The sequence below is a fragment of the Micropterus salmoides genome, unplaced genomic scaffold (genome assembly GCF_014851395.1).
Source record: "Micropterus salmoides isolate LMB-PRFRI ecotype aquatic unplaced genomic scaffold, ASM1485139v1 Ms_hic_scaffold_22, whole genome shotgun sequence".
Lineage (NCBI taxonomy): Eukaryota > Metazoa > Chordata > Actinopteri > Centrarchiformes > Centrarchidae > Micropterus > Micropterus salmoides.
In genome coordinates this window covers 18,315,197-18,341,277 of record NW_024041373.1, presented here as the reverse complement: position 1 = coordinate 18,341,277, position 26,081 = coordinate 18,315,197, and the positions used below count along the sequence as shown (strand labels likewise).

Here is a 26,081-nt window from a genome sequence, read left to right as displayed (position 1 = left end):
AAATTGAGTTTACTAGCTTGATGGTCCACTTCTGTCGTCCCTTTTGACTGATTAAGAAGTCTTTTTTTGCCACACTGTGAGGGATGGAGGAGGACAGAGGGGAAAGGGCCTGCCTTTACGAGGCCAGCCATGCGTGCAGGGCTGTGTTGTGCCTCTGAGACAACAATGGGTGCAGATGGCTGGCCTGCTGCAGATGTGGCCAGGCTTGTAACGGACGCCTGTGAGAGAGCACACCCTCCCATGGAGTGCATTTCAGCTGCCTGGCAAGGCCTGACACACACACAGACGGTCGTGATCTGGACACTGAAACAGAGGCGCACACTTTAGTGGCAAAAACAAGGCTAAATTTATGTAAAGATGCAAAGGCGCCTTATAAGATCCTAACAAATACAGGTCTATTTTTGGAATAGGGGTGTTTCTCTGCTAATATGCATTTTTTTCCATTTGATTAAGGCTTTTGTCACTACAGTCTTTTCCACACATCATCATCATCATCTACAGCTACCCGTGTGCACAAAACGACCAGACGCGGACAGAGAGTTCAGTGGGGGATTGGAAACTGACAGCATTTCACCAGGAAAAGGCTCATCTGTGCTGTGAGGCTCGTGTGCAGGCTGACTGACTGTGCGTGCTGCACACTGATAGCGACAGCGTGGAAAGCTGACCCGCTGTAGGTTGGTGTAGAATGTGACCCCAACTGGAGTAATCTGAAAAGCCTGAGGATTACACCAGTGGCTCGGCTGTCACAGAGGAGGCAATAAAGTGACACGGTGCTGGTGTGTGTTTATGAAAGAATGTGCCAAACATCCCACAGTGGTCTCACTCATCAGAGAGTTTAGGGCATTTAGGGTGTTGTTGAAAGGGCAAATATATCTATAATGCTATCTGTCTATCTATCTATCTATCTATCGGATGCTATCCTCTCACATGTTGGTGGTCTCTAAGATGACAGGCTCAGATAAAGCATTGTGCTGCAGCAGTCCCCTGTTGTTTCAAAACAATGGCTGCACTTTGCCCCGAGGTCACAGCAGAAGGACACACCAGCAGGCCAGACGTGTGTCACCTGCTCCGTCCTCTCCTTAGCACCGTCAGGGCACGGAAGAGCTCAACACTAAGCTTTGTCATCACCACATTGTAAAGGATTGATGAGATAACCGGGTGGTGGTGCTTAGCAGCTGAAAAAAGTGTTGATTATTCCCATTACCAGAGAAAATTTTATTTATTTATTTTATCTGTTTTTGTTACCAGAAGACTCGTGTATGTCTTTTTTCAAAATAAAATGTTTAAAATTTTTCTTAATTTGGTCATTTTTTAGTTTTGATGTCATCTTCTTGTCCTTATAGTAAGGTGTGTATGGGGTTTGGGGGTGGTGTAGGTATAGATCCTGTCACTCCCCCCAACTTCAACACCTGTTAGAGACACCAAATCCCCTCTTTGTCTCCGCAGCCCCCTCTCAGTGGATTACCATGACAACGCCCATTCATATCATGGCTGAAGACTGACTAGCTTCACACAGGTCAATTATCACTGAACAGTGCATTGTTTTTAGGGAGACACTGCTTTTCTGAAAAAAAAAACAAAGATAGAGGGGGCTGTGTAAACAGTTTTCTAGAAAGCTTTATTTCATACTTGAGGTGTTGTGTAGTCTCTTAGAACTGGAGCTGGAGTTGAACCAGAATGAAATGTCACAGCTGGAACAAATGCATAAATATCCAACAACATAAAAAAGAAAAAACCCTGTTCATGTTTGAAAATGCATTAAAGAGATAAGATAAAGATAAGAAATGATAACACCAAATACCTTTCAGCCAATAAGCAAGAGGGCAATAAAACAGTTATTGAAACCTATGCCAGCTTTTATTACATCTGGTGGAAGGCAATTTTAAAAGGACTGACTTTGAGGCAAGGTGACTAAAAATGTAAAGCACCATGGGGAAAAACCTCAGGTGACAGATAGTAATGTAAACCACAGAGAAAATACAAGCACTCGGCATACAAATTACATTATATGATTTGTAAACACAATGTGCTGTGCATTAAGGTGAATGATAACAGGAGTGTTAAAATATTGTTATTAGATTGTACTGTCACATTTCATCATTTAACATTTGGTTTACCGTAACAAAATAACTTCACAAAAACTATTTACAAAGGCAAAGAGTTCACTTCCTTTGGGTTCACATTATTGACTGGGATGTAAATATATGGTCCTTTAATACTCTTTATATCAAACTCAAAATATAACAGTGGCTATGAAGATGAGCTTTCAACCACATATTGCCATCAACTGACTATTTGGACATAATCTGTCAAAACATCCATCATACTGAACCTTCTGTGATTCACGCCTGGCACTTTCATTGTCAACATCCAAACAAGTGACTCCCTGTCGATTCTGTAAAAGTCAAACTCATAAACATCAGTATGCAAAAGTCATCACTTCGCTGAGCTCCTTCTGTTAGTCACAGTCAATTCCTTGTCAAAATTACAATAAAGCAGCAACCATGGGAAAAATACCACTAACATAAATGTAAAAACATGAATTATTAATGAATTATCAATCACAATCACAGCATGTTTAGTATTAAGAGTTAGTATGTAAAGTAAATATGTAGACTATCAAATCATTTATCAAACACTATATTGTAATACCTATAATATAAACCAACATATATTATTACAAGATATTATAACTATGAATACAAATCGTACTTCTTATAAGGCTAATTGTTGTGTATGTCGTGTATGTTCAGCCACTGTTACACTACTATTAAAAAAAATCATTGAAACATTTTTTTAGCTTTCCGTATACATTCAACAATGAACTTGTGCAAAAAGAAAAAAAACAACATAACTGTAATCTGATGTTTTCATAACCTTCACAACATTGTAGTCCTATGATACCCCATTAAAAATATGGGTAACAATCTCTTTATTTATTTATCTTCCCTCTGTTTCTCTCTCTCTTGCTGGCTGGGCATGGGATATGTCCCTTTCTTTTGTATTTTGGTCAACCGGGTTTTTAGTTATTGTTCTAAAAACCTTGTTAAATTGTGTATGCAGAAAATAAAAAGTAAAAATAAAACAAAATATGGGTTTTAACGACAAATATGCAGTTTAGCATTCACCTTTCATTTGATAAAATACAGAAATTCTGACAGGGAGAAAAAAACGCATCCATTTTACCATCTTGGAAAAACTTTCACATTAAATAGCTGTGAATGAGGGACGTTGTGTAAAAACTTTTATCAGACTAAATGATAGTCATTTGTATTATTTCACTTTACTTCAACAAGCTGAAAATTCAGAACACAATTCAGATGTTTTCCAAGTAAAAACACTGTTTTTACAGTAAATGCCCTCAGGCTTCAGTTTTTTCTTTCTCGTCCTTCTTTTTCTTGCTCTTTTTCAAGAATGAAGGTGTGCGGAACTTCTTTTTCTTTTTCTTTGGGGACTTGGTTTGACTCTCCAGGGTCTGAGCCTCCCCGATGCTCTCCTTCGATGTAATGCTGATATCCACCGTTTCCGAAGTGCTCATGCTCAGCTTGGATACCTCAATGCTCAGGGCCTCCTCCATTTCTGCCAAGTGGTCTTTCCCATTGGGAATTGTGTCTGTCAACAGATGAAACCAATTCAGTGAAGTGGGATGTGGATAAGTGCAATCACACAGGCAAAGCTGTAATGATACTTTTAAGCATCCATTTCATTTGAGGCATTTTTCGTCTCTTTACAGAATACACCAGAGGGACATAAAACACAGAAACAAACAAGCAGCTAGTTGCACTCTAACACCTAATAATTTCAATGCCTATTGCCTAACTAATTACCATGTTTAGCTGGCGTCATTAGGGGAGAGAGGGAGAGGGAAATAGTAGAGCCATCAAATGTCGTCATCTCATCTGCATCAGTGGCATCATCATATTCTGAAAAAGGAATCAAGTCATCAGAGGTCAGTCACTCATCAAAGCCGGTTTGTTCATGTGAGTGAGGCGGATTTGATAACAGCATTATGTCCTTCAGAGAAGCTTCCTCTACTTCGGCACAGCTGTGCTTTGAGCTAAATGTTATTGTCAACATGCTAACGGGTTCATAATGACAATGCTAACATGCTGATGTTTAGCAGGTAAAATGTTTACTATCTTCACTATCTTTGTTTAGTGTTAGCATGCTAACAGTTGCTAATTAGCGCTAACCACAAAGCACAAGAGAGGCTGATGTGAACGTCATTTCTTTTGAATGTTACATGGTAATAAACCAGACAAATTAAGATTTTGACCTGATGATGGTCTGAACCAAATTTCATGGCAATCAATTCAATAGTTGTAAAGACATTTCATTCAATTCCTCGTGATGGTGCCAGAGAAAAGGTCAGGGGTTAACTGTTGTGTATGCACAAAACAGGGCCTGTTGCATACACAATATCCCATGCAAAACAAGTGTTAATTGGTTTGAATATTATCTTCTTTCTGTGCATCACCTTGTACAAGTTTAGTTCTTATATAGCTTTAGTGTGTAAAATTGCTGCAGCGCACCCAACTGTGCTGTCAGATGCACACACACACACACACACACACACACACACACTGCCTTCTCACCTCGACTAACCCGGTACATCTTCACTACCTGCACATATGGATTGTGTGAATTAGTCTGCAAATAAAGCCAGTGACAGCTCTCGCACAATCGCTACACTTCATTTCCTCATAATCAGTCCTAATCATAATCATAAAGGCCGAGCATTACAAAACCCACAAAGAAACGTGTTCATCTGTCAAACCTCCATCTTCAAATGACGTCCCAGGGTGGTTGAAAACGCTGATTGACGGCATCATTTTGGCAAGGTGTGAAGTAATCGGTATGATAGCTGTAAACATATGAATACTGTGGTGACACTAGTGTGTAATGGGCCCGTGGCACTCTGCATTGACCATTTATGGTAGGGTGACGGCTGCATATGAGGCTGATCCACGTATGTACATTTCCAGGCGGACTGTGATTTATAAGCTTTTGTGCACACGTAAACTTTTAGTAAAGATCTTGCTCTGTTTTATAAATGAGGGCCCAGGAGATCACCAATATCATCAGGATTCATCCTCTGGGCGCCACGAATGTCTGTACTAAATTGGCAATCAATACATTGAACACTAGGCTGGTTTAACAACTTTGCTACATTCCATTAATCTCTATTATGTGCTTGCCAAGCTTGACACATTACTGTGACAGTGACACATAAAGGTGCTACTCTAATACACAGCTGTAGGAATGTTTCCCGCCTGCACGCACATTCTTTTCCTTGTCTACAGTCGTAACCAAGACATGAGGAGTTTGACAAGATCGATGTCTTTGCAGCTCATCTCCCACCGTCCCTGTGAACTGACTTCACAACTCAGAGGAGGAGTGAAACCATGGACTGACATTTTTCTCCTGCTGGCATTTTTGCAGAAATATCCTCATTTAAGTCAAAGTATTTCAAACATTTCCTCTAGGCAGGCGCCAAGCACTCTGACTGGACTAATTAACTGCCTAGACTAATGGCTAATGACACTGTTTTTATGTGGATGCAATGAGTACAGCAAACTTTTTGGAATATATAAAACTGCAATATTAGCATCAGGACCAAGCAATCAATTATTAATTATATAAGTAATTGCAATCCAGCCAATACTGTTCAGTGTGTATTTCACATTAGTCAATTAAAAAAGATAATTCTTCAGAGATCTGTATTTAATGGGTCCTAAACTCTGACAGTTTCTTTTTGGCCTTGCTTAGTGAAGTCAGATATTGCAGTTAGTCCCCTTGAGATTAGTTAGTTGATTAGTCTCTGCATCTCAATGTCTTTTGTGACCTCTGATAAACGATTAACTTCAAAACATCATACACTTATAATCTACATAGGATGATGTCATATATAATTGATGGAACCCCAAGTAGGATTCAATTAACTAGAGGTTTTCTGTGCCTCTGAAGAGCAGTGGCGCACTGTAAGGCTTCATAATGGTAAAGAAACAGTTGAAGGATTGACGTACCTTCTTGGCCTTGCTGCTTTCTCTCTACCGTGTTCTTGTATTCCTCCAGCTCCTTCTCAGAGAGCTCATTGAAAGGGTTTGGGGGAAGAGAGCGAGTGTGCTCCTCGTCCTCAATGATGAAAGCCTGTTTGAAAGGAGAGAATAAAAAGACACCAGATGTAATGCATTTCTGCAGTAAATACTGTAGATATCCTTAATATTGAACAATGAAGACTGGTTATACATTTATGTTTAAATGTTAAGTTTTTCCCGGTACATTTGGCACAAGTGTGGAATGAAAATCATGATTTCTCAAAACCCTGTGTGCAGTTCAGATATATAGACCTGATCCAGTGATGCACTGTGTAAGCCTATCCAATGAAAATTAATTCAATTAATTCTCCTTCCAGTAGTTGTTTTTTCGGGTTACTGTATGTACATCTCAATAATAAATTAGCATATACAATTTTCGTGTCTTCTGTCCATATTGGTCAGAAATTCTTTTAGAATTGCACATATGATCACATTAATATATGTTAATGTCTGTTTGCTCATATAATCTGTATATAGTTTTGTGAATGCACCTGTTGGCAATACTGTAAGTTGATCAACATCCACTGTTGGTGACAAGTTAAAAGGACTCAACTATGAAATTGAAGGTCTATTACACAATGAAGAAGGCATTGATGAAATCTGACACTGAAAACTTTATTACGCTGATAAACTTTACATACTTTTTGGAATCTATCTTTGGTTATACGCACTCCAGCTCTTTTTTGTCATTTACATTTATTCATTTAGCTGACGCTTTAATCCAAAGCGACTTACAATTGCTATACATATCAGATGTTGCACGCCTCTGGAGCAACTAGGGGTTAAGTGTCTTGCTCAGGGACACATTGGTGTCTCACAGTGGATTTAAACCTGGGTCTCTCACACCAAAGGTATGTGTCTTATCTACTGCGTCATCACCACCCCCGTTGAGCACTACGTTTTTTTTCCTTCTAAAGTCAGCAACAATAAAGGGACATTGGTGGTGGTGATGAACTCGTTGGTGAAGTGATTTACTTTTGAGTTAAACATTTTGAATGAGTGACTGCCTTTTGGAGGACAAATGAAGTGTTGTAATGCTCAGTATAAAATGCAGTGTTGATTGTTCTTAGTCTTTTGAAAACTTTGACAGCGTTTTAGAAAATGTGCTTCCGAAATTTTGAATAATAACCACAGCAACACATTCTGTATGAAGCAGTGTAGTTGCACCTGTTACTTTGTAACTTCTTAACAAATGGTAAAATGGTATACTTACTGGCCCTGGTATGGTGTCCACAACAATGCCTGCTAGTAACTGAGATTTTGGTCCTGCAGTCATCAGGTCACCTCTGTGCTGTTCTTTTATCTGAACAAATGTATCCAACAAAAGCATATTAGACTTGGTTCAGGAACCTTTGATATTTCACACATATAAATACCACACTACACCTTCCAACGTGAGGCGTAGAAACACTCGGCAAATGACAGCAGTGGATCAATCAATCAGCTTCATCCTTTATTCTATATGAAATGCAGCTTCCATGCTATAGGGTAGAGCTGCAACGATTGGTCAATTAATGGTTTAGTTAATCTACAAAAGATTAATTGACAACAACTTTTTTTTCATTTAAGTCATTTTCAAGCTAAAATGCTTAAAAACCAGCATCTCAAATGTGAGTATTTGATGTGTTTCTTTGTCTTGTATGACAAAACTGGTATTACACAAAACAACCAATCAATTAATCGGGAAAATTAACATCAGATTAATCAATAATGAAAATAATCATTAGCCGCAGCCCTACTTATCAGAATATACTGGTTGCTTTTATTAGCATCAATTTATTGAAAAACTCGTCTATTGCCAATTTCATACATCACAGAGAATGCAATGTTACATAGCATATTTGAGAACTGGGTGTCATTTTTCAAATACCAGCCCTAATCATGATGTAATACGGGCAATAATAATTCATTAATTAAACAAATTAAGTCTGTGCAAGTCTTTGGTTCAGAAAATTATAACTTGCAGGAGCAATGTTGTGTGAAAAATGTGATTATGTTTCAACTGACCCGGTTCCTCTTATACAAAACCTCTGTGGGATCAGTGTTGAGTGGCACAAACTGGTTGGGGTCCTCGATCTTTATTGGTGTGCCAACGCTGTTGCCTGGCTGTGAAGACTTCATCCACTGAGGAAAAGAAAACAGATTAATAGGTGGTAAAATAACACTAAAGATATATAACATGTATTTTTCAAACTGGCCACAAGAGGGCAGGCTAATGCAAAGGAATGGCAGCTCCCAAGATCACCATTTCCTTCAGACGCCACAACAATAAGGGTTAGATGATTCAATTTCTCGTTACAGTTTGACATGAAAATCAACGCACCATGGTTTTGGTCCTGGGGCTGACATCCCCACTGGGTGACTGTTCAGGAACATTGACCCTCAAGTAGCTGTTGGGCGAGTTGAGCCACCGGGTCCTTTCTTTCTGCTGTTTCTGCACCATAAACTTGAAGGGGCTCCGCAATCCCAGCTCACTGTCCTCTGGTGGCATGGCCGACACAGTGGCAGGGATCTCCACGTCGTTCTTAGAGCGGGGTTTTTCACGAACAATGGGGTTCTTGTATGAGTAGCCTGTTCTGTATCCCTGAAAGATCACATAGATTGGAAACATTATTCTACTATACTTAAAGAACTGTCAGAGGTGAAATAGTTTGCAGTATTTTGCACTGATCTACAGTATTTCCTCACAATCCATTAAAAAAGAAATATCAACGATAAAAGATACAAATTTCAAAGGATGCTTGGGCCACCCAAGATCCACTTAGACAATGCTTCTAAATATTTAAACAATGCTGTATATACAAACAGCATTTTTGCAGATGTGCCCAGTTTCAGAGGGAAAAGATAACACTTTGGTTTAAAGGAGTGTGTTGTTAACAATACATCAAAGACGGCAGAGACAACTGGAAAACTGACGGGAACTCGGAGTATGTGCAGAGTGCAGACTGAAGCCGGCAGTAAAACACTAAAATCAAAATCCAAATCGGGTTTTTCTTGCAGGCAATATGACAAGTTTGCCACCGAAAAAAAGCTCTGCATCAGGCTTTGATCACCACAGTGAGAGCAAGCCATCGTTTTTTTCCCACAGTACTGTTCACTGTGCCACCCAAAAGCACTTTCTAAACATTTAAAAATTACAGTTAAACATGCAACCTGTTTAGGCTTGAAATATGGACCATATATAAAACACAGAGTACACCAGTTGTAATATTTAAATACAGTTCTGCACAGACAAAGGGCATGCAGGAAATACAATAGGTTTATTACTTTGTGACTGTTGGTTGTTTTTACAGTGTGACAAATTGCTATTTGAATTTAATGAATTGGTAAATGGGAGAACATTTGTCCGCACAACTCATCTGTTTCACCATTCCATCTCCTTTGTTTGGTTTAGGGAAGTAATACATGTCCTAAACATATCCATATATATGTCCTTTTATCACTTTTATCACTTTAAAAACGGCACAGGACCAATTCTAAATCTTCACCTCCCCAAGGTATTATTAGCTATGACCTTTAGTGTATTGGGATAATTTCCAACTTCACCACTGACCACCACAGAACGTGATTTCCAAATTGAGTACACCTTGAGTCCTTACACCAAGTGTTTGTGTGGTCTGTGTGGCTGTTACTGCCCACATCATGCCTCACCATCTGTAAGCTATGACTGAGAGGAAAGGCGGGCTATGATCACACAGAGCTAACACAGCTGCAGGCCACTCCAGCCGCAGTTGATAGCGAGTAGCACACTCAAACAGACAGTCTGACATCTTCAGTGGCCACAGAACATGTCAGGGCCTGGTCATTAGCAGTGTGGTTAGAATAGCAGGGTTTAAATTGACAGAGATGCAGGCACAGCGCAGGACTTTTCTAGGTGTAACAAGACCAACAGACAGCATGTTAGCCACAGACAAGAAAAAAAAGCAGATCACTATTTAACATGGTCTGACAATAATTACATGAAAAAACGTTCTCACAGTGACAGCTATCATAAAAAAATGATTCAATTACACATCCTTTTCACATTAGATTAACAAAAAAGCACCTAGTTTGATTGTGTTTTCTAATCAGACACTTCCAGTGGAAGCGCCTGAGACAGGAAACTCAAAGCATCATGGGTAAAAGGCACAGGTCAAGGTTCACTCACCAGGTTGTCCAGCATCCTCATAAGGGACTCCAGCTCGGCCTCGCCCACCTTCCACTTCACCTCATTGTCCATAACCACCCCGGCGGCGGCCACTCCCTGGGTCAGGGGTCTAAACCTCTCCCTGTCCAGGAGCACGAGGTTGTCCACGCTGCCTGAACACCTCAAGGCATTCACCTAAACAAAAGGCATGCGATAACAAAGTCATTCTGCTATACGCAATTTTAACTTTTGGAGTTACAGGCCATGTTATTATTCTGTGTATCAATTAGTAACCATTTCCCCTCATGCATTAATTATAATTAATATAATTATAACCCCCCCCCCCAACTTCCCCCACAGTGCTCTCTTGCTTATATTTGATTTAGCTTTTTTCAAACATACTGTATGTTAGACATCAGCTTTGCTTCCATTTCAGGCACCGCAGTAATACTTTGCTATTTGCAACCAAGTCTGGCTTATTTGTCAAAGAAAATGAAAAACTTTTCAAAAGGTGAAATGTCACATATTAGTTATGAGTGATTTATACACATGTAGTTAGCTTGTGTGGAAGTGAGCCAAGTTTACAAACTGCTCTCACCTGAATGGTGCACGTTTGCATTTCATTACCAGGAAGAGGACGTGTCAAGAAAAGAAATGAAGGTTTTTTATACCTGGATTTCACAAGCTTGCTGTGAGTGGTACACGTAGTGAAAAGCTTCTTCTACTGTTTCTCCCAAAGCAAGTAGCCCATGGTTCCTCAGGATCATCACCTGAAAAACACAGGAAACACCTGAGCTGCCAATGGCCCACCATAATCACCATGATACATGATAAAGAAATCCAGCTGAGCTAATCAGCATATCCAGATATGCTAATGTGCATCAAGTAATTCATGCATTAATTTGCAAATATTCCCATATCAACATGCATGACAGCATAGTACAAATACAGTCTCTGTATCTTAAAGCAGAAATTCACCGTAAAATAAAATGTGCTGTCTATTGTGTATCTAGTAGTTTAGGAACACAAACTGAAAGTATGAACATCAAGAGCTGAATTGATGAGTGTCGACAGGTGACAGCTTTTGCGGCCTTTGCATGATGCCTTTCTATGTGAAGGTCACAGAGAAGTTTCTAATATGCTTATTCACTTTTTGGTGGAGAGTTAGATACGAGAGTGCTATCGGTCTTTTCATCTAACTTTCAGCAAACGTATTTCCCAAAATGTCAAACTATTCCATGAAAAGGTGTTTCTAATATTCTGCTCCCTTTTTTTATTTAGCAAAAGACAGCAATTAATTTATGTGGCACAGGTCATGTCTATATTTTATACTGTAAGCACATATATTCATTTATAATTACCAACTAACTAACTAACTAACTAACTGGTACAAATAACCTTATATCCAAACATTGGTACATACAGTATAATATAATAACAAGTTGCTCTATCGTATAAGAAAGTGAGCCTGTCACTAATGGAGTCAGTTCGCTGACAGTACCTTGGCAGTAGGGCCCAGAGCTTTCTGAAATTCCACCTTCTCCTCTTTATTATCCAGGCTGCCATGGAAACCAAAGCAGCTCACGTCTCCCAGAAGCAAAGCCTCCTGGGAAATGGGCAGGATTCCACATTTCATCGAGGACACCTGTTAACATGGGATAACAGCAAGTAAGACTGTGACGCGCCAACATCTAAATGGAGGCACATTTTTTGCTATCAGGCACAAATAAAAAACTTTACACAGCGACGTTCATCGTCTGCTGTGCATTTTACAGCCAAGCTTCAAAGGAAATGGTAAAAGTGCGTTACAGGGTATCTGCATCTAAAATAACTAGGCATGCAGGGGGCTGCTTTTAATTCAGCCTATTTCCTCTGGTGCAAAATAAGCATTTAGCAGCAGCTTTTTATGCTTTGATTAAGATGAAGCTCATTTAATATTGGCCTGGAGCATACTTACAGCAGCTGTAGCAGGGGTATGTATGTGGATGATACATCTCACATCAGGGCGCATTGAGTAAATGGCAGAATGAGGAGAAAACCCAAAGTGGTCGATACCCAGATCAGTAGAACCCTGGTCCACCACACCACCAATTATGTTCACCTTTACCTACACATGAAAGAAACAAAACCAACTTATTATTATTATAATAATAACTGTAAATATTACTAATAATTTTGATTACATACAATATAGTCAAATCATTAAAGTCACACTGTGGAGGGTTTTTTTGTAAACAAATATATGTTTACATTTACAAAGCTGTTTTTATATATATTCTCATTTACTTGATTTACTTTGTTAGCTAGCTAGCAGACTCCTTCCCTGCTTTTAGCTGGCGCATTACAATGTGTATGTGCATCACGTCTCCCATGTGTTGGTGTGTGTGTGCATGCATGTCATTCAAACTAAACAGGGACATACACGTAAAAACATTGCTCCATAGCACTTAATTCCACAGAGTACCTTTAGGGGACAATTACTTCATGTAAATTCTATACACGTCACTACGCTAGCATCTAACAAACACTGACACTCACACATAACAAATCAAATATTTACTCATCCTATATTGTAATACATAAATATCCTAAAGTAAAAAAATGTCACTTTCTATTTCATTGTAAATTACCTTGATTCAACACAAAAATGCTCATATCACTCTAATTAGACTAAATGTGTTGTTGTTTATTTTATTTTCTTTTACAGGTGATGCTAACACTGTTTATGTATTATTAGTATATTCTGTATAGGCTTAGCTTTTTACCTTTCAGGGGTACTTTCATTTAATAAAGCAAATTAAAGTTAGTAAGAGCACTTGCCGGTTAATATGTCCTACATACAAAGATTTTCATCTTTGGAAGGACCCACTAAACGCTCAGTAGTTATCTTTGGAGACAAATGACAACTCACAACAGAAAAAAGAAAAGTTATTATTAGCTGTCAGATACATCTAGAAACCTATAGGAAACTGATGTGGTAGGCATAATGTATGTTGAAAATGCACATCTGTTGGTAATGTTACAATCCAATGTTGCTGACAACAATACATTATCACTTACAGGTACTTGGCCATTCTCATATAAAAAGTCATAAAAATGTCTTTGTACTTACACAACCTGTTCCTCACCTGAATGTTTAACTTTTAGGGTATTCATTAAATATGTTTACAAAGACATTGCTTGTGTTTCCACCAAAAATACAAATTCCATGACAATGCAGTCCATACTCATGATTGGAAAACGACAACAATCACGCAGCCATTGTGCTTACCAAATTAGCTGCCGTCACCTCAGCAAAAGACAGACCTCGTGGACTAATAAGAATATGGTCCTGCTCTTTATTGACACGTACCTGAGACAAAATGAACATAATATTAAAATCCAAAACTTATCTAGGTTACAACACAATAAATAACATGAACAAAAAAAATCCATTCTGAAACGTCTGATGTGTTACTACAGTGTTTAATCAGCATTTGTTAAGCACGTACAGGAGAATCGGAGACTGAGGTGTATGTATTTCTGAACCATATGATGTCTCTGCAGTGTTTCCCCAATAAATACATACTTGTCAGGGTCAAAAAGCCAGTTAAAAAGCCTTGATACCAATGGAGGCCAAATCTCTATACTTAAAAAAAGTTCTTTAAGCTGGGTTAGCAGCTACTTAGAGCAGGGAGACCCATTTCACAGATTCATCGGCACAAGAAACTCTGAACCACAGAGGAAAGCACTATGAAAAAATCAAAAATCAGTGTGTGGGTTGCTAAAACAGATTTTCCAGACTTTGTCTTAGGGGGAAATCTGAGCTTTACATCTTAACATCGCAGGTATTCATCACATATTTCAGTGTGAGTCCCTGCTGTTGGGGAGCGGCACAAATTCACAAATCTGAATTTTCCAAACCATAAATAATATATGGTTTCTGAAAATAAAGAGGTATTCCCCTTTAAGCCTTCAAGGAGCCAGAGAACACAAGGCTCTCATAAAGATGCACAAACATTGTTCGGCATACACAAGCAGATGAAGCAGGATTGTGATGTTGTACTCACAGTAATGTAGGAGCTTGTAAAACGAGCCCAGTTGAAGAGATCAACAAGCCTGTAGAGGCTGGCCAGCCTGCAGCGACTCTGTTTCTCCCCCTTAGTAAAGGAGGGAGACTCGATGCCATACAAGTCGTTGACTGGAGTCACCATCCCAAAGCCTGCCGCAAGACATAACATCATCAGTAACCTGTGATGCATCAACAACATTAAATTTGTATTTTTTTTTTTTAACATCTACAGGGATGTTTACATGGTTTGCTTTCACAGCGTATAAAGTTAAAACATGCCAAGGAATTTGAGTATCTCCAGCTGAAGCTCAAAAAGGGCCTTTCTCAGAATTTCCATCAAGAAACTGAAGGTTATTTTTGGGCTTTAATCCCATATAAGGGCATTAAATATTACAGGACCCTATCTTTTACAGCCACTTTAGTTTTTCAAAGGAGAAGGTCTGCCTCTGTGACTTAAGACATTTCTTACAGTAACATTTTCCAAACAGTTTTGATAGTCAAACTTTTTTTAAATTGATCTTTTCAGCTACGGGCAGCTCTGTGACCTGCCCAGAAGCATATGGCAAAGAGGTTACGCTAACATAATTAGCATTGCAAACTGCTGTAATTCATTCCCAAGACTGATCATGAGGGCTGCTTAACAGAAAAACTGACAATGAAGAATGCTGTCAACAACGTTCTGCCTTTTCTGCTGTTCAGTGTCACAAGAGTCTGAGAATTCCGCCTCTGACAATGAAGATATTCAGCCTGCATAATGCACATAGACAGAGTATACATGCTGAATGACAATCAGGCCCGAAGGGAGATAGATGGAGACATTCACACACATCGACACTGAAACACCACTCACTTATGGGTGAAGTCAAGGGACCAGCCCCTCCCAAGGTGCTGGCCATGACCAGGTCAGCAATCTGTCTCAGAGCCAGGAGACCTGTAGGGTTGTTCCCCTTTGTCATCTGGTCCTGAATAAGGCCTTCCAACTCATCTTTAAACACCTGTGGGAAAAAAAAGAAAGGGGTACAGTGAGGAGAGAAAAGAAGAAACACAAACATCACTGTAAAGCTCCATCAGCCTAGCAACTCATTTATACACAACCTTAACCTCATTAGAACACCACCTCGTGATGTGCCAGGCAGCACAGCTTGCTTTCAGACGCTCCTTATTACAACTGTACACAAATCACAAAAACTACTAAGAACCTCTTTGTATGTCTGTGAAAAAGGGGGTTCACCAGAAGCAGGGGGGATCGCATTAAACCTGACTATCAATTTTTTGCCTTCAAGAGTAGCCTGTGAATCTTGAAGCCGCACTATTTTCTTTCTCCTGCGTGCCGCAGCCAAGCTCCAGCATTCTGCTTCATCCGACCAAGGTTCCCATGGTGACGAGATGAGTTCCACTTGTTGGGCCTGTTATGCAATTGCAGATGAGTGTGGGCTTGTCTTATTTCAGTGCACTTCATTGGCATGTGTTTAATGCACCTCCCTGTACTTAATCTAACCAGACTGCACAGTTCTGTTTATCATCCATCTGGTTTACATTATACTAAGATAATGTATGCTATTATGTATAGGGGAGGATGAAAGAAAAATGCTTATATTAGGGTTGCAGCCAAATACATTTTTCAGTAACGGTTAATTATTTAAGCTATAAAATATCAGAAAATAGGGAAAAATGTCAGTCAGACCCTCCCAGAGGGGCAAGATGTCTTTAAATAGTTTGTTTTGTCCAACCATCAGTCCAAAACCCAAAGATACTCTTTTTAATATTGTGCAAGACAAAGACTACCAGCAAATATTCATATCTGAGAAACCTAAACCAGAGAATGTTGGGACACTTTTACTTAATCTATAATAACAGAAACCAAAGAGATCAAAACTGATGTGTCAATTTTTAAACACACACACAGATAGACTTGTCTGACAGTAGCGCCTTTCATTGAAGCTGCAGTTTGACACTGAACTCCTGTATGAGGTTAGACAGTGGCAAGTGCCAGTTATATGAAATGACCTACATGTAAACAAGAAAAAAACAATGCATTTCAGCCCGTCTTGAGTGAAGGTATGCCTCTCTGGCTTTAAAAGCGCTGTTTATTACTCATACACACTGAAAGCTTGTGTGTAGGAGGGCACTTATATGGAGCTGCAGGCTACATACTGGACTCTGCAGGATCTGGGTGACCCTCTTCTTCTGCTCCATCATGTTGAAGTCCTGCCTCAGGTCCGGCGACATGTTTTTGCTGCGGAGGTAGTCTGGGTCACTCTCGTCCACGCGGTCGAAGTAGCGCTCCTTAGAGTCGTTGCTGGACAGGGACAGGGTGAGAGACCCTGCTGTCTGCCTCACCTCCACCAGACTCATGTTATCACTGCACGTCCTCCCTACTCGTCCTCTGTTATCTGTAAGAGAGGGTGAAACATCACAGCTTACTTACACATTCAGGCTGCCATGGCAACGGATGTTGTTTTAGCAGAAAAAGACACTGTATGGATGCTGTGGTGACTCATGTAATTACAGGGATGGAGACAAAAAGCGAGGAAAACATTGTAATATGATTGATGCTACTTTCAAGTACAAAGCTGTTGATGGGCAAAAAAAGAGTTAGTCACAGCTGCTGTGAACATAATGCAAGTTTTTTTTATTAAACAGAAGAAGTAAGTACAGTTTAATAAGGCAACAATGAATGTGAGCATCTTGCCTCACAGACCTAACACAACTAGCATTTTCACAAGTATTTATTTTCTATCACTTAGCGGGTTTTAGCAGAAAGGATCAGGCCAACTCATAAAGTGTGAGATGAAAGTTGGAGCAGCCTCCCCCCTTCAGCCAGAAGCTGTGAAGAATCGAACAGTAAACAAAGGTAGGCCTCATTCAAATCAACCAGTTTGAACAGCTTTTTAGTGCTGCAGTGTTACCTGGCTTGTATTGGGGGTAGAGGAGATTCTGCCAGGACTATTACATCAGGCCTGGAAATGAAAGTTTCACTAAAACAAACCGAAATACTTTTATCGCCTGTTCTGCAGAGCACTGCATGCATGGCATCAAATTACAACTTGAAACCAAACATAACTTGGAAAAGTAACGCCGGAGGGGAATATATTAACCGAAGCTGCACTTTAGAGACTTGCACGAGCTCCATAAAAAACAAAGCGAACACATGAACCCACGAGGGGGTGAAAAAACGGTTACTGTATGTTGAAAATTACCTGCAACAAAGTGCTCAGCTCGTGAATTAACTGCCCCCCCGGACGATGTGATGTCGAATTTCTCCGACCCAGGCTCCGCAAATGTGGATAAAGGTAAACCAGGCGGGTATTAGTCCCGATTCGGATACATTGTGGGAAAAGAAAACGCTCGCAGGTCGCAACTGGGTGCTGCTATAGTATCCACACTGTGCAGACTGCCCGCTGCGGTTAAGTAGTGAGTTGAAGAAGAGTGAAGAGTGGCTGCATGGAGGAGGATGTGGGTGTGTTTGTGTGGGAAAAAGGAAAAGTGACCATGTGACTTAACTCATCCACCCACTAGGCCTTATGTATGCAGCGGGACAAAGGAATGGCCACTCAGGATCAGTTCAGCTTTTTTAGGCTCTTCCCCTACAACCACTTCCTGTACTATTCCTACGCTAGGTTTTTAGTTTAACGACCTTATTTCTGTGGTATTGTTTTATCTCCTGTGGTATCCCTTATATCCCACAAGGATCTTGTTATAACGTTGCTACAGTTCTAGGTGAGGATTTGAAGTAGAGTTTGTGATTTATTGTGTGATTAATCTTCTTCTCTCCCTCTCTCTGTCTCTGTATGTGTGATTCATTAACTCCTGCAACTTCATGTCATAAATAACTAAGCCTCCTGTGTTCCCACAGGCCCTCAGTAGAGGTTTCCATCAAAGCTATATGGCCCAGCCATACCAAAACAAGGCACTTCAAAGCCGGAGCAAGTGCTTCCCTCAAAAAAATTGAGTGCCTCCACCAGAAGAAAAGTTTTTCCAAAATATAGGATGTTTGCTCAAAGAAAGCAATGAAACACAGATGTTCTCCCAAAGAGGAAAGACGATACTATTTCTTAAACCCACAGCCAAAGACATATATTGTGACATGTATTGTGATCCCTTTCATGTGCCACACATTAAACATTAATACACAATTTGAATTAATTTATTATGATTGTCACACTGAACTACATTAAACATATATTTATCCACCACTTGTTCTCTGAATGTGCTGGCTTCGCTTTCTTTGAAATCCTATTGCACAATTCTTTTTCTTACTGATTAAATTTTTCTATTTAACTGATGCCTTTATCCAAAGCCACTTACAATAAGTGCTTTCAACCATGTGGATACAATCAGTCAGTCTACCAGAATCAAGCAAGCACATCAACTTAATCACATATGATGAACTGTTTCAAGTGCTACATCGAGAAAGAGGTTTTTTTTTTTTATCGGCCAAGGTGCAGCCTAAACAGATGAGTTTTCAATCTGTGGCGGAAGATACAGAAGTTCATCTAATGGTAATATAGTGACGGCAACGGCTTATGGAGCCTCATGCTAGGTTGTTTCAGAAAACACTTTCACACTGCTTTTCTTCAAGTGAATTAAATTGGTTCTTTTACTGTGAACGGGAAATAAGATCAAGACTAAAGCAAATACAAAGCCGTGCAGATTTATCCTGCTTAAAGAACAGGGATCCCTCCTCTCTTCCCGCCACCTCTCAACTCTTTTCTGCCTTGCTGATCAGTCTCTCCGGAGAGTATTGTAGCAATATTCAAATTCACAATATTAAGTGAATGCAACTCTGGAATCTCTAATTTTCTTTGTGCAATTTTCTCTGAGTTATTACCTCTTTAATCACACACAATCAGACACGCTCACACAAATATCTAGATTTGGGGTGTAAGATAGAGAAGGATTGGATCACTGACTGACATAACAATTCCAGGAAATAGAGCGGAGTCTGGGAGGTGGAGCAGGTATGTGGACATATGGGTTGATGTAATGAAAAGCAGAACTTTCTCACTCCGGAGCCGTGTGACCCCCTCAAACCCTGAAACCCTGCCTCTCTATTTCTGGCTGAGTTCCCACCGAAACCACGTACAAGCTTAAATGTCTGAGTACACACACACACAACATCCTCCCACCCGCCAGACCCTGCATTCTCGCTGACTATTTGAACTTTTCAGTGAGGGCAGTCTGTCTTGGAAGCATTGACCAAATGTCAGGTGTTATTAGTTAACATCTCATTCATACAAATTACTGCAGAGGATAATGATGTCCACAGATAAAAGCACACCTTTGTTTTGTCACAAAACAGCTTCTCCAGTAGAAATAACCTTTAAATGCAGGCACGCAAAAGCTTCATAGATAAATTACTAAAAAAGTAAACATTTACAATAGTAATAAAGAATTGGGGGTAATGACCTCCATATAATTCTTTGTGGGATACATCCAAGAGATAGCACCATAAAAAAAACAACTAAATATTGATGCAGTGACTGACATGGTGCTCTTGTGCCAGCTGGCTTGAAGTATAATAAAAGAAGATATAATGAGATGATAATTAGATTTGTTCATAGTCATAGCATGTCAAGGAAGAAGACCTGACCTTGATCTGGAACATGGTGACTCTAGTTTATACTAGTTGATAACTATAAATGGTGTGGTTGAAGCAGAAGACACAAAAGATAGCTCAACATTAAAACGAACACATTTGTTTGAGAAGTGCCGACCCAAGGAAATATGTTTAAAGAGAACTCCACTGATTTAGCATCGCATGAGTGCATGGAGCCACCTTTTGACCTGCAGATTCTGTCTCTCATAGTTTGGTCTCATCTCTGCTGCTCATGGGTTTTATCTATCTTTGAGCTTTATCTGGTTTCTCTGAAGAGGTAGGCTGAGAGATCTTTAACAGGGGTAACATAATAATAATGTATGGGTATACATGAAATATAAATGGTAAACATGCAGAACATTCATCAAAGGAAGACAGTACCATTAGATGCAATTGCTGATTTACTGATTTGCTGATTTTATTTAATACTACATTAACTGTTTTGTAAAACATCACCAACTATTGTGCTTCTTTGAAGTTGGGGGACTTCTGGGAAACAGATAAAAAGAAAAAAATATCCAGTATCCAAAAGTAGACATCTAGACCTTTAGTCTAGTTTAGTCTTTTCAACTAGTCTTAGTCTAGTATGGGTCAAGTTCCAAAAATGCCAGATCCTACACTTCCCATAATGCAACTTGACAGGATTTTTCAATAGGCCCTTCCTGCCTGGTAAATATTCACGTCTTTCAAACTCTGCACCCCCAGACTTTGTAAACTTTTTTTTTGCTGTAATTTGCTGTCCCCGAGCCCAAGCTGTGTTAACCCTCATGGTACCGCAATGACATCATCATAGTTATTTTCTGAAATTGGACAACAGCTCCTTCAAAGCCACAGAAGACATTATACAACTGTTTTCACTGGTTGATTTGTACTCCCCGTGACAAACAAACCAATCTTTGTGCGTCAACATTGTATTTTATTTAGTTTTCTATAATTTTCTACCAGTTAATCCATGATAATTGTTAGGTTGCACAGAAAATATTGCATGTGTACAAAATCACACAGTACTACTGTTTATTGAGCCTATGACAGAACTCAGCAAGTGTTTTTGAAAAGCTCTATGCAAGACCTGAACAACATTTCATTATTTTTCATGACTCCATTTCTCCATGATTTTTTGATAATTCTGGACTGTTTTGTTCTCTTGTCATTAATAGTAATTTCAAGATGTGATAACTAATGTTGTGAATTAATACTGGACAACATCAAACTAGGTGATGGTGTTTGGCATTGGTTATTATTATGATGACTTAGTTAAATAAAATAACCTCTCTTGCAGCTGTAAAATTCTGTGGAAGGAAAAGAAACATTTTCTCTGGAATCTGCAGTCTCCTCCTAAAACTGACAGACGATGGTCTAAATTCAGCCTGTACTCTTGGGTACCACAGATGTCACTAAAGTACTGCAGGACAAGAATTATACATACCAGAGGCTGCTTCAGTGGATTTTTGTTATTGCGCACGATGCAAAATAGGCAAAAATACCTTTCTGCAGACATAATCATCATCAAGGTTTATTGGGACCACTCAGAAAGTACCGCTAACATTCATAACAAAAGATGTACATTTTTTTTTATCATGATTCATTATGGATGCACAAAAATAACTTTTTGTCTCTGGTCTGTACCAACATGGTTGCCATGGTAACCAATGCTTATGCTGTGTCTCGTCTGAGGCTGAATTAGGAGAAGAGTGAATGGTTGCCAGATAACGTCCACTTATACAGACAAGAGGGTGTTATCTGCACACTGTGTGCAAACAGAAACAGAACTCCGCCAGCACTCCACCAGTTCATGGAAATACACTGAGGATATCTCATAAGCAAATATAACACTGGTTATTCTGCCTCCTTGGCTGATGTTCTTCCCTGTAATTAGAGCACGAGGTAAAGGGTCATTGTATTTCCTCATTAACCAAAGCCATTCTGTATTGATTTCCTAGAAGATTGAGATCACAACCGTTTTCCCTCCGACTACAGACATCCCTGAAATATTGACCATAAACCTTTCAGAGTTTTGCCAGCCTCCTCCCAGATAACTGTTTCTGGTAATTATACTTTGGCCACTGCTGGGCACCTTTTTTAACAACTCAACCTGACCCTTGACCATGTGTGCAAGCTTAATGATACCAATTGTTTAGAGCCAAATGGCAGCTGAGTAGCTGAGACGATTCATTTTTGTTTCCAGACCCAAATATTTTTGAATAATTTCAAAAGTACGCTTCCCAACACAGCACCATATTGTCTGGCCTCAAAAACTAAAATGTGATCATGGACCACAAAGAGCTTTAGACCACATTTTACATGCCTTCAGTATTCACAGACAGTAAATGTTTTCGACCCAGATACCTTTGGGACAATTATCTGTGCTATTCTCCAGTCATTCTTTGATGCAGACAAAATAATTAAGTTGATATAATTCAGTTTAGATTGCTCTCTTGGTGTGTATTAAAGGTATTGTCTAACTTACTGGACATTTGGACAATTTGAATGACCGATCAGAGCATTATGTTAGCCCATACATTCAAACTTCTGGGAATAGTCTATTCCAGAACACAATCAAAGGTCACTGAGCACAGAGGGATGTAGCTGCGTCTTTCTGATGGGAAACAAGAACTTCCCTACTGTAGTTTTCCAGGAATGCTGTACTTTAAAATACATGTTTGCATTAAGCCAAACTTGCACACAAAATGTTTTGCATCAAGGATGTATGGGGAAGAGAGAGAGAGGAGAACTTGTACTACAGAGTTTTTATTTTTGCTCGAAAACAATGCCATTGTAACTTCACACAGAATGTGTCACTCCGCAACTTGCTAAAAATGGTCCTGCTACACTCCCACAGCAGGGTGGGTGGCAAAAACAGAGCACACTTTGAACCTGAAACAATTTACATTGTTACAGTTGGAACAGTGCCTTCACAACTTTTGGGTGTAGAACCGCATCGGCACACACGCACGTAATCTCACACATAAACATTCACACACATACAGACACTGCAGTGATGTGGAGAGAGATACGTACTTTGTTTACCTAAGTGGAGGAGCTAGCTGTAGTTCCTACTGTGGTTGTCTTTGGATGGCCTCCATGTTAGACATCTAGTGGTTAGTGTGTGGTTCACTTTAACTCAGGACTGAGGTAGCGGTCTGGCTAACAGAACCCTTGTATGTCACGTTGTAATCAACACTATGGGAAAATGAAGTGGTGATATGCAATTAAGCAATGCTGTAAAATTCCTGTTTACCTTTAACATTTAAAGTACAAACTGAAAAATGTCCAAATTCAGCACAGTAAATGAATGCCATTTGTTATGAAATTCATTTAGTGTGGAGCTGACATCATAAAACTTAATCTAACGGAAAACTCATAAAATGAAAATTTTGTAAAAATGCAAACTTGGAACAATCCATTGCACGGGTGAAAGCATTTAGGTCACAACCTGCCTTTTCAGTTTTATGGCTGTCTATAACTCACATCACCAGGCACACATATTATGACATCCTGTGCTGCCCCAACCCCACATCTAAAGTCAACAAATGCTTGTTCAGAGTAATGTTTCTAGAGGCTGACATTAATTGAAAGCATCTGTTTAAAGCCTCTGCAGCTGTAGTTGACAGTGTAGCTGCAGACAGGCCAGTTTAGCAATGATCTTCTACTACAGTGTTGCACACATGCAATCAAGTCTTACAGCAAAGAAAACATTAAAGCATTCAGAAACCATACACACCATGTTTTGATTGTTTTAGATTTACAAAAAAAAAAAAAAACTCTAACATTTTCTAAGAAATGTCTTTTTTAATGGACCATAAGATGTTCTTTCTCTGCCATCAGTGTATTGAAAATAACATCTTACACTCCCAAAGCTTCATTGCCCACAGATCACAAAATTGCACCATGCCACATAACTTATTTGCTTTGATCACAGCTCAGTAAATGGATAAATAAGTTAAAAAGAAACAAAATACAACTTACAGTGCTGGTCGTTTTTTTACACTTATCGTGCAGAAGAATTCTTAACGTTTTACTTGAAACTCCCACGGTTCCACCAGTTGCTGGCTGTTTACATTATCACTTTGAAGAGGGTCATCTGGTTTCCCAGAAGAGAGGCAACTGCTGCTTTGCCTCTGATCTCCTAACTCCCTCGGCTCCTCTGTGACAGCGGCTGCCTATTCTCACAGGAAAGCAAGGGAACTTGTCAGTGAAGGTTCTGGAGACCAAGCTCGCAGATGGGTCTGGAATGGACTGAAAAAAATGGGAGGGACAAGCTGCCACCCCCAATATATATATACATAAACATATCTTATCCTTCCTTGCTGTAATGCTGTAATTTCCTAAAGTCACAGGATTTAAAGCACTTCAAAAGTAGACGTTTTGAGGGTAAAACTACATGTTTTCTTAAGCAGGAATTACTTGCAAATCTGTATCTAACTATAAATGGAGAAAAACTGAAGCAATCTCCTGCCAAACATATTTTCCCTCTGCATACTGAGCATGTCTCATGTTCTAAATTTTGCAGTCAAGGAGGACATTGCACACAGTGAATGCTTGCCCGCTATCACCTCCACCCACATACTCTCTTACAGTGAGTGAGTAGGATGTGCTGCTCTCCCTCTTTACTGCACCACCTGAATACACCAGGCATCTGAAGAGTGCATGCTATTGCTGTAGAGAAGGTAGAAATACAAGATAATTACATCTTATAGGCAGCAAATTATTATTTTGTGTATAGCAACAAATGCACAATGACGACAAATAATCAAACAGCAAATGTGTGCCCATGAGACGAGGGTCTAGGTGCAAAATAATAAGAGCACTGGAAACCCATCAAGTGTCAAATATGGTAACTTTATGTGCAGATTCCAGCTCATACTATGTCACCAAGGCTCTTGTGATATCTGTGATATCTATAATATGATATATCGGCCTATACAGTGTTTGTGTTCTCAGTAAACATAGATATTATCCATCTAAGGAAAATCCAGATGTTTTGGAGGACAGGAAACTGTCCACTGATGATTTTGTTTGAGTTGGCAGCAGCTGAGGAGTTAAATTTAGATGCTTCTCTTTCCTTCCCTACTACTCTCTTGTTGTTGTCTTTGCACAGACTGATAAAACATTAATTTCCTGAGCTTTCTGCAATCACTGAACCACACCCACAGGACGGCCCCAGTCAGGGAGCACACCCAGCGAGGTCAAAGGTCATGGTCAGATGAAGACAAGTTATTACAATAAACATCCAAATGGCGAGGGTCAGACACTTCCTCCATGACGCCATAACTTTGAGCAGTTATTGCATTTTTGTTATATTTACACACACACATGCACACACACACACTCATGTGAGAAGAAGTTTCTAAAATGATGCCATGTCTGGTAAAAAGGGTAAAACTTGTCAAACAATATTCCTACACTACACTGCCATCTAGTGAGGACTCTGCAAACATAACGACAGTAAAAGATGTCACCTCTCCGCCTATGTCTCCTCCTGTCACAAACGCTCTCGCGTTCTCTTCCTCATTTCGCTTTTGGACAGGCTGAACCAGCTATCTGGAAAATCAAGAAAATAAGAAGCCCGGGGCAGTGGAGGCAGGGAACGTCACTCCGTGGCTGGTAGCTTTGAGGCTTTGAGGTTTCATGCTTCAGACTTGGGCCAAAACATACTTCAGTTTGTTTCAGTGAGGAGTGTCAGTCTGATACTTTACTGGATTTTTGTTGACATGCTGGGGAGAGTGGAACTACGATTGCAAGTTATTTCAATAACTAGAGTTTATGTGATTAAAATTAAAAAGACAACAAGATTGGAAATGACCAAAAAAAGGCAACAATAGAGTAAATTTAAATGTGTTTTTATATATTTTTATATATATATATATATATATATATATTCCAAAATGTCTTGAATCCAGTTTTAATCATTAAATCATAAAAAACATGGCTTCAGTATATGAGGGATCTTCTTAAGGTCACAGAGAAAAGTGGAGACATGATCACAAAAATTGGCTACAACCGGACATCAGGAAGCATGTGAGGGAACATGTCAGGTATGTTGACGTAAAAGACAAAAACGACAAAAGTAACTTGATTTCATCTGACACAGACTGGCATACAAGCTCCATGAATCACCCTGAAATGCACGAATGAGACTAATAAGTGGTTGTAAGCTAAACTTTTCAAAGAGTGATTAAGATTGGATCAAATACATTTTCAATTAAG

General features: G+C 39.5%; 1 protein-coding gene across 2 annotated transcripts; it reads right to left on the bottom strand.

Moving 5' to 3' along the window:
* Positions 1 to 1,593: 1,593 nt before the first annotated feature.
* Positions 1,594 to 24,123, bottom strand: add3b (adducin 3 (gamma) b). 2 transcript variants are annotated; one of them, XM_038737472.1, is made up of 15 exons: positions 23,841 to 24,123; positions 16,430 to 16,668; positions 15,126 to 15,270; positions 14,274 to 14,425; positions 13,496 to 13,576; positions 12,182 to 12,331; positions 11,726 to 11,869; positions 10,896 to 10,994; positions 10,246 to 10,419; positions 8,422 to 8,682; positions 8,106 to 8,222; positions 7,312 to 7,401; positions 6,027 to 6,150; positions 3,828 to 3,923; positions 1,594 to 3,612 (listed from the first exon to the last, which is right to left on the bottom strand). In XM_038737472.1, the coding sequence occupies exons 2-15, from the start codon at positions 16,628 to 16,630 to the stop codon at positions 3,362 to 3,364; spliced, it is 2,085 nt and encodes a 694-aa protein (XP_038593400.1). In that variant the 5' UTR covers positions 16,631 to 16,668; positions 23,841 to 24,123; the 3' UTR covers positions 1,594 to 3,361. The 2 variants fall into 2 exon arrangements, with proteins under 2 accessions (XP_038593400.1, XP_038593398.1); XM_038737470.1 differs by lacking the exon at positions 23,841 to 24,123 and adding an exon at positions 17,476 to 17,715.
* Positions 24,124 to 26,081: the final 1,958 nt, after the last annotated feature.